General features: G+C 44.7%; 1 protein-coding gene across 1 annotated transcript; it reads left to right on the top strand.

Moving 5' to 3' along the window:
• Positions 1-239: 239 nt before the first annotated feature.
• Positions 240-15381, top strand: LOC147623323 (putative sodium/metabolite cotransporter BASS2, chloroplastic). Its single transcript, XM_086821461.1, has 13 exons — positions 240-522; positions 747-837; positions 1127-1259; positions 1415-1456; positions 2878-2991; positions 3161-3223; positions 3311-3438; positions 13753-13834; positions 13949-14000; positions 14201-14298; positions 14584-14745; positions 14878-14967; positions 15070-15381. Exons 1-13 carry the CDS (start codon positions 402-404, stop codon positions 15145-15147), a joined length of 1254 nt encoding a protein of 417 aa, XP_086677587.1. The 5' UTR covers positions 240-401; the 3' UTR covers positions 15148-15381.
• Positions 15382-16380: the final 999 nt, after the last annotated feature.

Genomic DNA, 16380 nt, shown 5'->3' with positions numbered 1-16380 from the left:
CCAACAAAAGTCATTAAGCTAGATCCTAAAAGTAGCGTTTTCTAAAAACCATTTTTGGTATGGGACAAGAGCATGACACGTAAACATGACTCAGGAGCTCAAAACATGGAGGAAAAAGAAGAAATGTATTGAGTTGTGATGACATTACCAAAAAAAAAAATTTACAAAAGGGATATGTTGAAAATTATTTATTGTGGCGGTTTAAAAGGTGGTTAAATTCCTAGAATTTTTGAAAATTCAGGCTAAACGGGAAACGGGAGAGATTGTGCCTCGCAAACAACGCATTTTGTCGCGTTGCCTTGTCTGTGCCTTTGCCTGCACAGACAAAACCCCCCAACTGGGCTTGTTTTGTGTACCCCCTGCAGAAGAGAGCTGAGAACAAGAGCTTTATCTAAGCAGGTATGGCGGCCCTGCTCCTGTCCCGTACTCCTTCTTCCACCGTCTCCCTGCAGCCCATGCCGGAGCTTCGTCATGGGACCTTCAAGAAGCCTCAGCTGGGCCTCGCATTATCGCCTCTTTCAGGTAATTTGTTCTTCTTTTTACTGTTCGTCTCTGCCAGGTATCCGTTGTTCCCTTTAGGGTTTCAGCAGGATTACTAGAGTCTTAACAGGTTCAAACTGTTTATTACAAGCGTTGTTTGCTAAGGTTTTAACAGGAGTACTTGAGGGTCAGATTAGGTTTTAGGATGACCACTCAATCAATCCCTGCTATTTTAGGCTACGTTCATGTTTATGTTTATCGTACAGGATCTTCTTGCCGGTGCTTTGGAGGCTACGAAAGCGAGAAACTGGGTTTTTCGGCAAAAGAGATGCGCCCCCTGTCTTCTCTTTCATCCAGGCAGGTCCTCTGGTGATTTAGACTAGTTTTGATGTGCCTGTGTGGTGTAAACACAACATCCTTGTCATAAGCTTTGTTACAGTTATGTAGTATGTAAGGCAGAAGCTATCGTTTTGGTAGTGCCACTCTCTTTTGATATGCCTGCCTTGTCCAAGTACATGGGAAAGTCTTAAGATTTGTGGGCATTTTTGTAGCACGAGTAAGAAATTTCGATGCTGCTGCTCTTTGATATGCCTGCATTTTCCAAGTACGCAGGAAAGTCTAAGATTTGCGGGCATTTTTGTAGCAGGATTAAGCAATTTCGATGCAAGGCGGAAGCTAATGCCTTGGGTGAAGCTGGTGGGGTACCCATGGAAGTTTCCACTGGGGTCAGCCAGTTTGAGAAGGTGGTCGAACTGCTGACAACAATGTTCCCTCTCTGGGTTGGTATCCTAACCATGAGTTGCAACATGTTGGCTTACTCTATTAGCTCCTCAAACGGACTCTTGATCCTGAGCTTTTGAGTTTTGAATGATTGCATAAGCTTGCATGGCAAAGGTAGATCTAACAGCTTCTCTTATGCCAATGATTTTTGCAGGTGATTCTAGGCACAGCCATTGGAATTTACAAGCCATCTGCAGTAAGAATCTCTCCCCCTGCCCCCCTTCCGTCTCTTCCTCATATGTATGTGTGAATGCACATACAGTAAAAAAAAAACACATGCATATGGCAGTACTAAGGCATACATGCACTTGATTGTACCTATAGACGGGCGTCAAGTTGTATCATGTTCCATTGATCACAATCTATTTCAAGGCATGTAGTGTGTTTCTCAACCAGGGTGATCGCGAAACGTTTCATGCATGGAGTGAAACGTAGAACGTTTCAGGGTGGGCAGTTTAAAAAAAATAAAGAAAGGGACTTCTATTAAGTATGAGAAAAACATACAAAAATCACAGCTATAAGCCCATCTTCTCAACATTCAGAAATGGGCATTCAATTCGATACCCAAATTTGGGGGTTTTGTCCAATTTGGGACAAAATCCCCTGATTGGTTGCCCAATTTGAGCAAATCTCAATTTGGATCCCCAAATTGGTTGCCCAATTCTTCCACCAATTTCAGGGTTATGATTGTTTGATTATTGAACTGTTGGTGTGCACTGTGTATACTTTCAGCTCTTTTGGCACCATGCCCAACCTTTAGATTTTATGTATATAATCGTTTCGGTCCATCGTTTCACTGGCCACCTTCCGGTGGTGAAACGTTTCATTCCAAAATGAATCGTTTCAGCAACGTTTCGTTTCGCGGTGACCTTGTTCTCAACTCTCTACTGGCTTCTTGGGGCTTTCTTAACATACTAAAGTCCACAAGTTATGTCATGTGTGTTGATCAAAGTTTGCCTGAAGGAATGCGGAATGCAGTGTGTTGTGTGATCTTGTTGTACCTTTCTTAATGATAATAGAAGCTTACACGTGTGACATGCACATGCACTTATGCCTAGACTTGCACGCCCCATATGTCCAAACATGGAGCTTGAGGTGTTGGGCTGGCATTGCACCAAAGAACACAACTTTATGACTTTAGCCATAGTGTCTAAACTTGTTAAAAGCATCTTATTGTGGTTGGATACCCACAAACTCTCTTAATGCAGGGGAGGCAAGCCCACATTCTTGCATGTGACACACTTGGAGGTCAATGCTCCATGCCTCTTGTACACAACATTGAACAAATGATCATGTAGGTTAGATCACTCCTCTCTGGAGGTATGCACTGTTACATGAGCTTGTTGTGCCCAGCATAACATGGATAGACTAACTAAACTCCATCTGGTCACTAGATGGGACTGTGGCACTGCTTGTACTACAGTATAGGAATATAGAGTTTGTTATTAGCTGACAGCCATACAATGATCAACTGGTAGTTCCCATTGCCAGGTATTCCTGTAGAATCCCTTGTGTTATGTTTCATGTGGGCATTAGATATGTGTTGTTCAAAAGGTCAGGTGGTGATAGTCTTTTTTTTCTACATTTTTGTCTCTCAAACATAATTTTTTTTTGCAGGTAACATGGTTAGAGACAGATTTGTTCACTGTGTGTTTAGGATTCTTGATGTTGTCTATGGGTTTGACACTTACATTTGAAGATTTCAGAAGATGCTTACGAAATCCATGGACGGTGAGATGCAGTGCATGTTATATGCTGCTTTTGCAAACCATTTTCAAAAGACTTAAAAGTGCAATCACGTATCTTTGTTTTTTTGAGGAAATTTTTTAGAAGGGACAGCCTACAATGCATTTCAGCACATCAGTAGGGTCATCTCATCCAGTTGCAACCCTTTTTGCAGGTGGGTGTGGGTTTTTTGGCTCAGTTTGTTATCAAGCCTTTGCTCGGATTCCTTATAGCCCTGGTGAGAATAGTGGTCAAATTTATCGCCTTCAGTTTAGAGTGGAAAATTTTGAGTTTGTTTGCTGATATACTTTTTATGCAATCACAGTCCTTGAAGCTATCTGCTCCTCTTGCAACTGGTCTCATCTTGGTGTCTTGCTGTCCTGGAGGCCAAGCATCTAATGTGGCAACTTACATATCCAAAGGCAATGTTGCACTGTCTGTTCTTATGACCACGTAAGCTATTTATGGAGGGATTGAGCTTACCACTCACTGTCTGCTTTGGTATCAATGTTTGAGAGGAGGCACACTCTGAAATTGCACTGAATGACATGGAAGTCTCAAGGTTCATGAACTCATTTTTTTAAGAGCTCATTTATAAATCACTTGTTTGGGATGGATAGCAAGGAGTAATGACCATATGAATGATTATGAGGTGAGGACCAATAATGACAAGCATGCCTTTATTGGTTATGTTAGTAATCTCAACGGTTGGAGAAGAGTTCTGCGGTAGAGCTGGACCCTGGCTTCATGTGCCATCTCGGCTCTTTATGCTCCCCACCGATAGCTTAGATGTAGGTCATTTCTGCAGCCTATTTATTTTCAAGTAAGGTAGATGCCTAAGGTACATGTGTGCAGACAAGCAAGGTTGAATGGAAGCTTTTACTACAGATAAAATAACCTTACTCTTTACAAAATGGACAAGGTAGGCGTTTCCATCAGTGGGAATTTTTTTCTGAAATGCTTGTTAAATGGACTAGTTCTTGTTGTCAGATTGTCGTCACATGCATTCACTGTGAGACACAGACACGAGTATGGGTTGCCTATGCCTAGGACAGCCATATGGGTAGCAGGCACTGAGGTGGACGATAGGACACTTGGATGCTAGTGTCTAGACTAAATGAATGGCCAATAAGTAAGAATCAGGCTGGACCAAGTTTGGACAGGTTTGGAACAGTTTCAGACTAGTTTTGGGCATAGCCTGTTTGTGTTCAGATAGCCCTGGTCATGGGATAAAGCGTCAGGCAACCGTAGACCACCCATCTTAAGCACCATAGGGATGGCCAATTTTCGATGTCCCAAACAGTTCCATCATACACCAGATTGTATAAATTCCAATCAATACCAGAGTGAGTTGGGTTGTAGCCTTTAGTTGGTCCAGGTAAGGGCCAGTCAGTTTCTTTAGAAGGCAACGCTCAACTTTGATCCTAGATCAGATCATCCTGTAAGGCATGACGGGAAATTGTCACGTGCATGCCCAGGCATGACTCCATGTGGACATGTGCTTCCGTTGCCTCACCTGTCTCTTAGGCAAGATAAGGGGCAAAATGTGGTCCCCGATTTGGGCAGTTTGCACAGTCTAAATTGTGCTCCGACATGCCCAAGATATGCGCCCATGGATGGGACAGCTTTGGGACATAGTATGAACATGTTTTATGAAGTTTATGATGATGTTTTTGGACAAGTGTTGCCAGACCTGAAAATGATGAGCAATCAGCCAACTATGAACCCTTTATAAAGAGTGCTTCAGCCCTCATTCAAGCATCTCTCAGGTGTTGCCAAGAACCCCCACATAGAGGCAGCCTTGAGGTAGCTCTAGGCAAGAATGCAAGCATTTGGAGAGCATGACCAAGCTGTGGATTCAACAAGACATCTTTTGTATGCAGAGTACGATTAGCATGGATGAACTAGATCTAAGTATAGATCCAAGAACCGTTGTATATATGAACTACTATAGATTAGGGTTACATCCCTCTGTGTGTTTGCAAGTTCAATTGGATTAGTGTTAATCTCTCTTGCTTAGCTTTAATCTAGATCATGCTTCTGCATGCATGTAACAATGGTATTAGAGCATGGGTCAGTCCTTAGGTAGAGTTTTTGCATGTTGAATTAGGGTCTTTGTTTTAGGGTTTGCAAGCCAAAATTAGGGTTTCTCTATTTTGCATTAGTGTTTTCAGCGCCAGCTTAAGCTTCATAGCAAATTAGGGTTTGCGTTTTTGCATAGGCAGCCAAATCAAGGTTTGCATTTTTGCATCCACAATCAGCTTTGTGCATGTTGTGCATTAGGGTTGCTTGCATAGGTCTTGCATGTAGCATTAGTTTGCATGCACAACTAGGTCAAGTCTAGACAGGCAGCCATGGCATCCCAAGAAAATGATTTGACCTTAGTCCACGTGGCTTTATGCATGGAGGACAGCCATGGCATCCCAAGAGAATGATTCAGCCTTAGTCCACGTGGCTTTATGCATCGAGGACATCCGTTAACATGTCAAAATGATGTTTTTGATGGGAGCATGAGAGCATTTTGACACTTGAGAGCATCGAGAGAGACAGTTGAAGCACTATGAGAAATAGGCTGAAGGCCGAAAAGTAGAAATGACAAGTGTTGAAGAAGCGCATAAAGCATGTCTTTTGGAAGAGCACAAGGAAGGCGAGATCGTCAATATGGTGATATATAGCATGATGAAGCAAGTACTCGCAATGAGAAGTACCAGAGTGGAGTCGCCGAGGGTTGTGGAGTGGCTCAAGATTGAAAGCATTGATGCAAGTGAGGGAGAGCTTCCAAGGCAAGAGGAGGTCTTGGATGGCGCCATCACAATTGAGGAGACTCCAACATATGTTTCATTGCCCAGGTTGCCGACGAAACTGGAAGCGGATATCTTTGAATCCCGAAGGGAGGTGGATGAGGTCAATCTATTAGTTCTCGAGGAGCTTTAGAGGGGTCTTTTTGAATTTGGTAAGGAGGAGATCGAGGCTATAGAACTGATGGGAGTGCCATTCAAAGGTGAGACACATTAAATTTGTAGTGAAGACCTCACAAGTGTTGAAGTTGCCATTCGTGAGCGTTGGAAACTGTTACATGTATCCCATGGTGGGGGTGTGACAATTCCACAGCGGGTGGCTGTTGGAAGGGTTGGCAACTATATAGGGTAGATTGCGTGTGGGTTGCTTTTATCTCCTCCAGCTAGATTTTTAGTGGTGCATAGCGGGAGATGGGAGCCCGTTGGAGGATTTGTTGTAGCGTCCAAAGGAAGGGTTTGTCGTGCTCATGTTGTTCATCTCCTAGTGGTGTCATGTGCATCACAGATGCCATGGACATTTCTAGGGCTAGATCTAGAAGAGGCAAGCAAATAAAGATTATGAACCAGTAGAACCAGAAGGTAGGAGCTTCAGGTGACTCATCTGAGGTGGACATGGAGCATAGCATGGATCAGAAGGCTGTCGGCTGCATGGAGGCTGACATCAGCATGACCAAAGGACTGTCGGCTGCAGGACAGAAGGTGCTGGCAGAGCAGGCGCATCCAGAAGACACAGTCGGCAGCATTAAATGGATTTTATGAATTAATAACTGGCCGACCAGCAGTCGGCCAGTTTCCCACATGACTCCAAGGCCTATATAAAGGCACCTTTGCTCCATGTTTGAGTCATTCTCTCCCACTAGGGGATTGGATCCTTAGAGGTCCCATAGGGGACAGATTTTAGGGTTTATCACCTTTTTATGAAGGCAGCCCATGGCTGCAAGGATATGTACTTTTTTGTACCATAGTATATACTGAAATTCCAGCACTTCTCACTCTCTCTCTCTACTCTCTCTCTACCTGCGTTTTTGCATCAGATGGTGCGTTTTTGCATCAGAAGGTTTTCAAGAGTGTTTAGGGCTGAAAGAAGACTACCCAGAGCTTCCGCGCGTTACATTGGTATTAGAGCATCAGGCTCAGCAAAGCTAAACACTGATTCAGTCCCATATGATGGTGTACAGGTCCAAGGTACAGGAAAGTACACGGATTCGAAGCCCAAGGCGGGAACACAGATCGGGAAGAACTCCCAGGAGGTTTGTTGGTGGTGTTCCACAGTGCCAGATGGGGATGGCAGTTCCGTGAGCCAGATAGGTTCTAAGGGAACGGTCCCAAGGGAGGTTGATCCTCCAAGGGTGATGTGAGAGTGCCAGACTCAGTTCCAGGAACGAAGACCAAGACGGTGTTCAGAGTCAGGGCAGGAATGGATTGTGGACTAGAGGAAGACCAGATGCATAGATCTTCATCAGAGACAGAGTGGTTTGGAGAACAGAACGGATTTTCAGAGAAAAAGGTTTGCCAGGGATGGATGATGACAGAGGGACTTCAGGACAGGATTGGGATGATGACAGTCATCCAAGAGCAGGTTGGATTCCCGTCATCAAGTTTAGCAGAGGGGGATGTCATGTGCATCACAGATGCCATGGACATTTCTAGGGCTAGATCCAGAAGAGGCAAGCAGATAAAGATTATGAACCAGTAGAACCAGAAGGTAGGAGCTTCAGGTGACTCATCTGAGGTGGACATGGAGCATAGCATGGATCAGAAGGTTGTCGGCTGCATGGAGGCTGACATCAGCATGACCAAAGGACTGTCGGCTGCAGGACAGAAGGTGCTGGCAGAGCAGGCGCATCCAGAAGACACAGTCGGCAGCATTAAATGGATTTTATGAATTAATAACTGGCCGACCAGCAGTCGGCCAGTTCCCCACATGACTCCAAGGCCTATATAAAGGCACCTTTGCTCCATGTTTGAGTCATTCTCTCCCACTAGGGGATTGGATCCTTAGAGGTCCCATAGGGGACAGATTTTAGGGTTTATCACCTTTTTATGAAGGCAGCCCATGGCTGCAAGGATATGTACCTTTTTGTACCATAGTATATACTGAAATTCCAGCACTTCTCACTCTCTCTCTACTCTCTCTCTACCTGCGTTTTTGCATCAGATGGTGCGTTTTTGCATCAGAAGGTTTTCAAGAGTGTTTAGGGCTGAAAGAAGACTACCCAGAGCTTCCGCGCGTTACATTGGTATTAGAGCATCAGGCTCAGCAAAGCTAAACACTGATTCAGTCCCATATGATGGTGTACAGGTCCAAGGTACAGGAAAGTACACGGATTCGAAGCCCAAGGCGGGAACACAGATCGGGAAGAACTCCCAGGAGGTTTGTTGGTGGTGTTCCACAGTGCCAGATGGGGATGGCAGTTCCGTGAGCCAGATAGGTTCTAAGGGAACGGTCCCAAGGGAGGTTGATCCTCCAAGGGTGATGTGAGAGTGCCAGACTCAGTTCCAGGAACGAAGACCAAGACGGTGTTCAGAGTCAGGGCAGGAATGGATTGTGGACTAGAGGAAGACCAGATGCATAGATCTTCATCAGAGACAGAGTGGTTTGGAGAACAGAACGGATTTTCAGAGAAAAAGGTTTGCCAGGGATGGATGATGACAGAGGGACTTCAGGACAGGATTGGGATGATGACAGTCATCCAAGAGCAGGTTGGATTCCCGTCATCAAGTTTAGCAGAGGGGGATGTCATGTGCATCACAGATGCCATGGACATTTCTAGGGCTAGATCCAGAAGAGGCAAGCAGATAAAGATTATGAACCAGTAGAACCAGAAGGTAGGAGCTTCAGGTGACTCATCTGAGGTGGACATGGAGCATAGCATGGATCAGAAGGTTGTCGGTTGCATGGAGGCTGACATCAGCATGACCAAAGGACTGTCGGCTGCAGGACAGAAGGTGCTGGCAGAGCAGGCGCATCCAGAAGACACAGTCGGCAGCATTAAATGGATTTTATGAATTAATAACTGGCCGACCAGCAGTCGGCCAGTTCCCCACATGACTCCAAGGCCTATATAAAGGCACCTTTGCTCCATGTTTGAGTCATTCTCTCCCACTAGGGGATTGGATCCTTAGAGGTCCCATAGGGGACAGATTTTAGGGTTTATCACCTTTTTATGAAGGCAGCCCATGGCTGCAAGGATATGTACCTTTTTGTACCATAGTATATACTGAAATTCCAGCACTTCTCACTCTCTCTCTCTACTCTCTCTCTACCTGCGTTTTTGCATCAGATGGTGCGTTTTTGCATCAGAAGGTTTTCAAGAGTGTTTAGGGTTGAAAGAAGACTACCCAGAGCTTCCGCGCGTTACAAGTGGTGCGTTGCAGGACAGAAGGTGCTGGCAGCAGGCGCATCCAGAAGACACAGTCGGCGGCAGCATTAAATGGATTTTATGAATTAATAACTGGCCGACCAGCAGTCGGCCAGTTCCCCACATGACTCCAAGGCCTATATAAAGGCACCTTTGCTCCATGTTTGAGTCATTCTCTCCCACTAGGGGATTGGATCCTTAGAGGTCCCATAGGGGACAGATTTTAGGGTTTATCACCTTTTTATGAAGGCAGCCCATGGCTGCAAGGATATGTACCTTTTTGTACCATAGTATATACTGAAATTCCAGCACTTCTCACTCTCTCTCTCTACTCTCTCTCTACCTGCGTTTTTGCATCAGATGGTGCGTTTTTGCATCAGAAGGTTTTCAAGAGTGTTTAGGGTTGAAAGAAGACTACCCAGAGCTTCCGCGCGTTACAAGTGGTGCGTTGGTTGGTCGTCTTGATGGTGTGGGTGTGTTTGGACATTGCGGGCTATTGTGACTTCACATGGTATCAGAGCTTGGGCTTGTGCTGGACGGCGGCCTTGCTCATGGTTTTGGGGGTGGGTGCCTGAATGGAGGAGGGTGTTGGAGTTGCCATTCGTGAGCATCGGAAGTTGTGACTGTCACCATTTGGCCACTCAAGTGGTCTTCCCCTATTTCGTCCCAGGGTATAGGAGGCCAAGGAGCTTCGTGTCTCCTGTACAGAGGACAGGACTTGCAACACCTACGAGAGTCCAAGCCTTGTAAGTAGTCACTCATAGTGTGGCCAAGACATGGAACCCAGTGTCAGGGATCCCAGTTTAGGCTTCCCATTGAGCTAGTTTCGTGCTTGAGAAGACATGTTATTTATAGGTTATAGGAACGGGAGATATATCCATTACACAATGCACGTGCATGCATCTCTGCTTGCTTGAAATTGTTTTCGTGTGACTTCTTGCTATGGCGTGCTGATCAGCGTTCACGAGCAAGGGACGCCCACCTTTGAACCATGCAAATGCCGTGTCTTTTGACTGAGTTTGTGGCATGTGAACAGGTGGTAAGTATGATTTCTAACCTTATTTTTATTTGCGACGGTTTTATAACCTTAGGAGTTCACACTCACTTAAAATACTGGGCCCTGTCCGCGGCCCAGTTCCTTAACTCTTGTCCAACCAGCGTGGTGAGCACCCTTACTCCCTTTCTCACCCACGTGAGGCCATTTAATAGTGTCCACCCTATACTTAAGGGGTACTGCCACGTGCTAGGAGGGGATTGGACACCTTCCACCCTCCTTCACCAACCTACCCCACGAGTGCTTCTCCCCTCGTTGGAAAAGAAGGCGCATCGTTGCTAGGTTAGTTATCCTTCCACAAGTCGACTCTCTCTCAAGGGATTTTTCCTTGGTTGTTGTACCAGTTGTAGTTGCCTAGTGTACCTGTTGTACCCGCTCATTGTACTTGATGCACCTATTGTAGTTGCCTAGTGTACCTGTTGTACCCGCTCATTGTACTTGATGCACCTATTGTAGTTGCTTGCTGCACTTTGAAATTTTGGAATACGATACGGTAAAGTACATTTTTGTTTTTTTAAAAACACTTATAAATTTAGAGATTATCAATTTGAAAGAACAGAGAGCTCAGAGGTTGTTACAAGCCAAAATTCCATTAAAAACAAGTTACAAACAAAAGTACAAAGCATAGTACTAAGGGTGGCTAGATTGTAAGATCGGTGCAATGCATGCTGGGCGCAAGTACAAAAATGTGAGTACAAAAAAATGGATAAGAGGGTGCATGCTAGAATCTAAATCCTAGGACGTAGATGGAGAAGGCATCACTATCGTAGATCATATGTAGGAGAAGAGGGCACCTTCGAGCCCTTGCCAAAGTCGCCATCTCGCTAAGGTGGTTGCCTTGCAAGTGCCATGGCGCCCAAGAGGAGTAGAACAACAATTTTCGCGTTCACTCCCCTCTAGGTGTGAGATCGGTGGCCAGGCTTCTTCGACTCATTCGACAAGTCCTGCATCCATAGTCTATTCCGACATACTTTTGTTTGGGTAACTTGTCTTCATGCTTGCATTGCATTGGATTATTTGGCAGGCAAGCCCTTGGAACTTTCTACAAATTAAAGATACTCCAATAATATACTCAGTATTGAGGGGGGGTGTCGGCTCGTTCGTGGCCTGGGGTCATTGTAAAGTTCTACTTTTAGCTTTGTTATCTACTTTGATGCAGTGTCCATTGCGTAAGTGTTGATGTGCTATCTATTTCACAAGACAGTATCGAGGGACGTTCACACCTAGCTGGGTGTACTACAGTGATATCAGACACGGTTGTTTCTCTCTCCTTAGTGGGGAAATGGTCGTTGGCATTTGAGATGCTGTGTGAAATCATCGTCATACACTAAGGATACCCAGGCATTTTCAAATTCTCGTGGCCATTCAAGTGGTACCCATGCATCAAATGCTTTGCAAAACAGGTACATGCCTTCAGTCCATGAAGTGGCTTATACGCATGTGGGACAATAGTCTCACGAGAAAGAGAAAATGTATGAGGAAGAGCCTCATGTGTTAAGGGTCGAGATTGAGTATGTCAAGAGGCAGTTGTATGCCAAAGAAGTAGAGCTGAAATTTTTGTGTGAGGATCCACAGGTGCAAAAATGTATCGAAGGCTAAGTCCATGATAGAGCACGCCTTTGAATCCTTGGAAAAGGAGTTAGGTGTGAAGCCTAGGGAGATTGCCATCACTTATCTCCTTCGCACTGGTGATGCGGGAGAATTGGGATTCAAGGAGCCTTTGTGCTTGGTGGATTCATATCTTGCAAGATTAGTGCAAAAGGATAAGGCCGTTGTGACTTTCCCCCAAGCCTCTATGCCACATGGTTCAAGAAAGGGCAAAGATGCACATGAGAGAGACAGTGGTAGATATGAGGGTAATGCACATATGACACATGCTTCTCATGGGGATGATGGATAGCATGCTAGAGCCGTAGGACATTGCCTCCGGAACGAGCAAGGGAAGAGGCCCACCATGGGTTGAAAATGGAGCATAATGGTGGGACAGCCAAGGATACACGTGTTTCACATTCTACCCATGCCATTGAGTATGCTCATAGTGAAAGAACGTCAGCTCTCTACTAGGTTTTATGGACCTTTTAAGGTGATCAAACAGATCAATGAGGTTGCTTTCTGGGTTGCATTGCCTTATCATTGGAGGATTCATTACGCCTTTCACGTGAGTCTATTGTGGAAGTATGTAGGGCCAGAGCTAGAAGAAGTTGTCACAGACAAGCCGCCAAAGGTTGGATGTCCATTGTCACCATTTGGCCGCCCAAGTGGTCTTCGGAGTCCTTCCTCTATTTTGTGCCAAGGTACGGGAGGCCAGGGAGCTTCGTGTCACTCGTACTGAACCCGAGTCGTCAAGATACCAATTAATCAATCAGGACGTTATTATGAAAACGACAAACTTGCGTCACCTATGGGGGGCCGGCCTTTTGTCACCCGTAGCTTGGCTAAGACTTGGAACCCACTGTTAGGAATCGTGGTTCAGGCTTCCCATCAAGCCAGTTTTGTGCTCAGGAAGACGTGCTATTTACAGGTTCCAAAAATGGGAGATATATCCATTGCATAATGCACGTGCATGCATCTCTGACTGCTTGTTGAAACTTCTTTTCGTGTAACTGCCTCCTATGATGTGTCCAGTTCACAGGCAGGGGACGCCCACCCGTGAAGCATGCGAATGCCCTGTCTCTTCTGACTGAGTTTGTGGCATGTGAACAGGTGGTAAGTATCATTTCTAACCTTATTTTTATTTGTGAAGGTTTTATAACCTTATGGAGTTCACTCTCACTTTAAATACTGGGCTGCCGGTTGGCCAGTGCCTGGGGCCTAGTTGCTAGGCTGGCTACCCTCACTCCCTTCTCATCCATGTGGGGCCATTTAATGGTGCCCACCCTAGAAGGGGCACTGCCAGTTGTCAGGAGGGGATTGGATCCCCTTCAACCTATCCCACGAGTGCTTCTCCCTCTCTCTCTCTCTTATTGGAAAAGAAGCGCATCATTGCTGAGCTATCCTTTTGCAAGTCGACTCTCTCATAGGATTTCCCCTTCGCTGCTGTACCTGCTTTGTACCTGATGTACATGTGTATCTGCTGTGTACTTGCTCTGTACCTCCTGCGTACCTGTTGTAGCTGCCTACTGTACCTGGTGTACCCGAGTGTGTACCTGGTGCACTTGTTGAAACCCTGTACCTGCAAGACTCAAGTACATGCTGAATCCCTAAATGTACCTGACAGTACATGCTGAAACCCAAACTGTACCTGCAAGTACCTGCTGAATATCATCCTACATCTATAGAACCAGATGTACGTGCTGTGAACCAGCACCATGTGTACCAGTTTCAGTACCTGCTTTTGACACCACGTACTAGTACGTGCTCATGTACTCTGGTCTGGAGTCATGCCCTGTGACAGCAGATTTGGGCATCTGACCATGAAAGGCCGACATGATAGCACACCTGCATTTTTACCACCCTTGGCAATCATTAGGCAGCCAAGTCAGCCCTTTGGTGTCTTTCTCAAATAGGTGATTGATGGGGTAATATTGTTACTAAAGTGCTAAACTGTATGCAGATGCTCAACAATTGGTGCAATTGTGATGACTCCTTTGCTTACCAAAGTCTTAGCTGGGCAGCTAGTACCAGTTGACGCAGCTGTGAGTTGTACCACCCAAGGGTCTTGTCACAATTCACTATCTCTAGATCTAGTTGAATGTCAGTGGCCCTTGTGAATATCTGACAAGCTATCTTTTGTATTATAAAAAAAACAGGGGTTGGCTCTCAGTACATTTCAAGTGGTTCTTTTACCCACAATCATTGGAGGTCAGTTCTCATCATGTTACTTTGTGTTTACCTGCTTTTGATTATATAGGATCATTGCCCTGCCAGGACACCATCGATATGTTGATAGGCTATTTAGTACACCAGCAAAGGCTTATGCAAGGACCATCTAGGTTCAAGAGGAGATGTCTCAATTTCAAGTACGGTTGCCTAAAACCATGAAAGCTTGAATTTTTTTGCAGTCCTATCTCATGAATACTTCCCAAAATTTACAGAAAAGCTAACAGCATTCACCCCATTGGTTGGAGTGATCCTGACAACATTATTATGTGCAAGTCCGGTGAGTCTTTATCCAATTATGCCACCATGCCACAGAGCTCACACATACGTACATACATATGTATGCACATATGTGCAAACATACGTACCTACATACAATACATACATACGTACCTACTTATATTTCCAATACATACATACATATACAGATTTTGTGAATTATAGAGAAAGAAGAACTAGCTCTTAGGATGTGGCTGCGTTTGCATTTAATAGTTTTTAACACTTATTCTACAAGAGAGTGAAGTCCTGACTAGATACGATGTTTTGTTATTTTGGATTTCTGAAGATAGGGCAAGTCTCAGAAGTGCTTAAAGCACAAGGTGGACAACTAATCCTTCCGGTGGCCATCCTCCATGCAGCAGCATTTTTCTTAGGCTACGTTTTCTCAAAGTTTTGCCAGTTTGGAGAATCTACATCTCGCACGATTTCGATCGAGTGTGGCATGCAGGTTAGCTCAATCAAGAGAAAGTACTTAAAAAGAGTCTCTAAGGCAAAGCTCTTGGAAGGGTTTCTAAATTGGCATCTTGTCAAGTACTGTATACTTAAACTTCAATCATGCCAAGTCTGGAATTGTCTGCAGAGCTCGGCTTTAGGCTTCCTGCTAGCACAGAAGCACTTCACCAACCCCCTGGTAGCTGTCCCATCTGCCGTCAGTGTTGTCTTCATGGCGGTAGGCTGTTATTTTGGGTATTATTGGCAAATTTTCTAAAACTTATCTGTATGTCATCACTCTTGCCTTCTTAATTGTTGCTGATTGTGTCTCTCTGTGCAGCTTGGAGGAAGTGCCCTGGCAGTGTTTTGGAGAAACAGACCCATTCCTATCGATGACAAGGACGATTTCAGGGAATGATAGGCTGGATTTTATGTTGTATCATGTTATCACGGCTCTCTTCACTTCATTCTTAGAACACAATGAGATGAGTGAAGGGAGCTAAGATTTTACCCTTATTTGGACATCATTAGTTAGGTCAAGTTTGTAATTGACATAAGTGATGCACTGCGAGAGTTTGAAATTTTGTCCTCATCAGGGGCCAGGAATGAAGTCATGTTAAATCAATCATAAAAGGATTCTTTCAACAGTGAACGCAGCCTACCTTACTGGTCCCTCACCGTTGTAGTGGAATTCTGAAGAGGCAAAAACACAGATGGAGAAGCCCACGGTAGATTCCTGCTAGTAGAGCCATGGCGGCCGGTTCTACTTCTGTCCCCTATACATCTGCCCAGAACTCATGCATCCATGAGTTCTGTGCAGATGTACCCAATTGATCTTGGGCCGTTGTATGTGCAAATGCGAGGGGCTAGTAGTGAGGGCACACGCGCATGTGCAATGCGCACAAATAGGCATGCATGCGCAAATGCGAGGCCGCACACGCACGTGCAAATGCGCACAAATAGGCATGCATGTAGAATCAAACATAATTTAAATCATAAACAGGATCAAAACGTAGATCGTTAAATAAAGTTACGTTGACTCTAGCTAGATTAGCATGCTCATGCTCAAGGATCACACATCTACATGCATATGCATACCAGTCTATATATGAAAAGCGTGTAATGACGGAAAGCCATCAGTAGGTAGCATGCTTAAACTATATAGTTGGGTTGAATAATAGTACTTAATAGGGGGACAAAGTTTGTAAAAAATGATAATTGATTAATTAAAGTAACCTAGAGATCAAATGTACTCTCACCACAGGCCTCACAACCAAGAACCACTCGAACTAGAGTACACTAATATGAGGGGATAATATCCTATAGACTACATGGGCTCCCATGTCCCATATCACATATGGAAGTGATGGGCTTTGATTCACTAGTATACTAACATATCAAATATGCAATTTTGACGTGATTCAGGTGATGGCTTTGATCCACTAGTATAGTAACATATCAAATATGCAAGTGTTTACAGGTTTTGATGTGATATGCAGGTAATGGCTTTGATCCTTGATCCATCACTATACTCCCATGTCACATTTGCATGTGGTTAAAAGGTAAGTTCCCTAGTAGTTGAGCCATAAAAGGGCCTCAACCTTAAAAAATGACACAAGGCCCACTTTCTAAATTTGAAGTTGAACCCACT

This window comes from Cibotium barometz, chromosome 27, assembly GCF_041138505.1.
Source record: "Cibotium barometz isolate CiBa-2024 chromosome 27, ASM4113850v1, whole genome shotgun sequence".
Lineage (NCBI taxonomy): Eukaryota > Viridiplantae > Streptophyta > Polypodiopsida > Cyatheales > Cibotiaceae > Cibotium > Cibotium barometz.
This window is presented reverse-complemented; position numbering and strand designations above follow the sequence as displayed.

Excerpts from the sequence above, each read along its gene's own strand:
- LOC147623323 (XM_086821461.1), top strand. The coding sequence starts at position 402 with ATGGCGGCCCTGCTCCTGTCCCGTACTCCTTCTTCCACCGTCTCCCTG. Across the intron at positions 2,992-3,160 it reads GCTTACGAAATCCATGGACG|GTGGGTGTGGGTTTTTTGGC; the intron begins GTGAGATGCAGT and ends CCCTTTTTGCAG. Across the intron at positions 3,439-13,752 it reads CTGTCTGTTCTTATGACCAC|ATGCTCAACAATTGGTGCAA; the intron begins GTAAGCTATTTA and ends AACTGTATGCAG.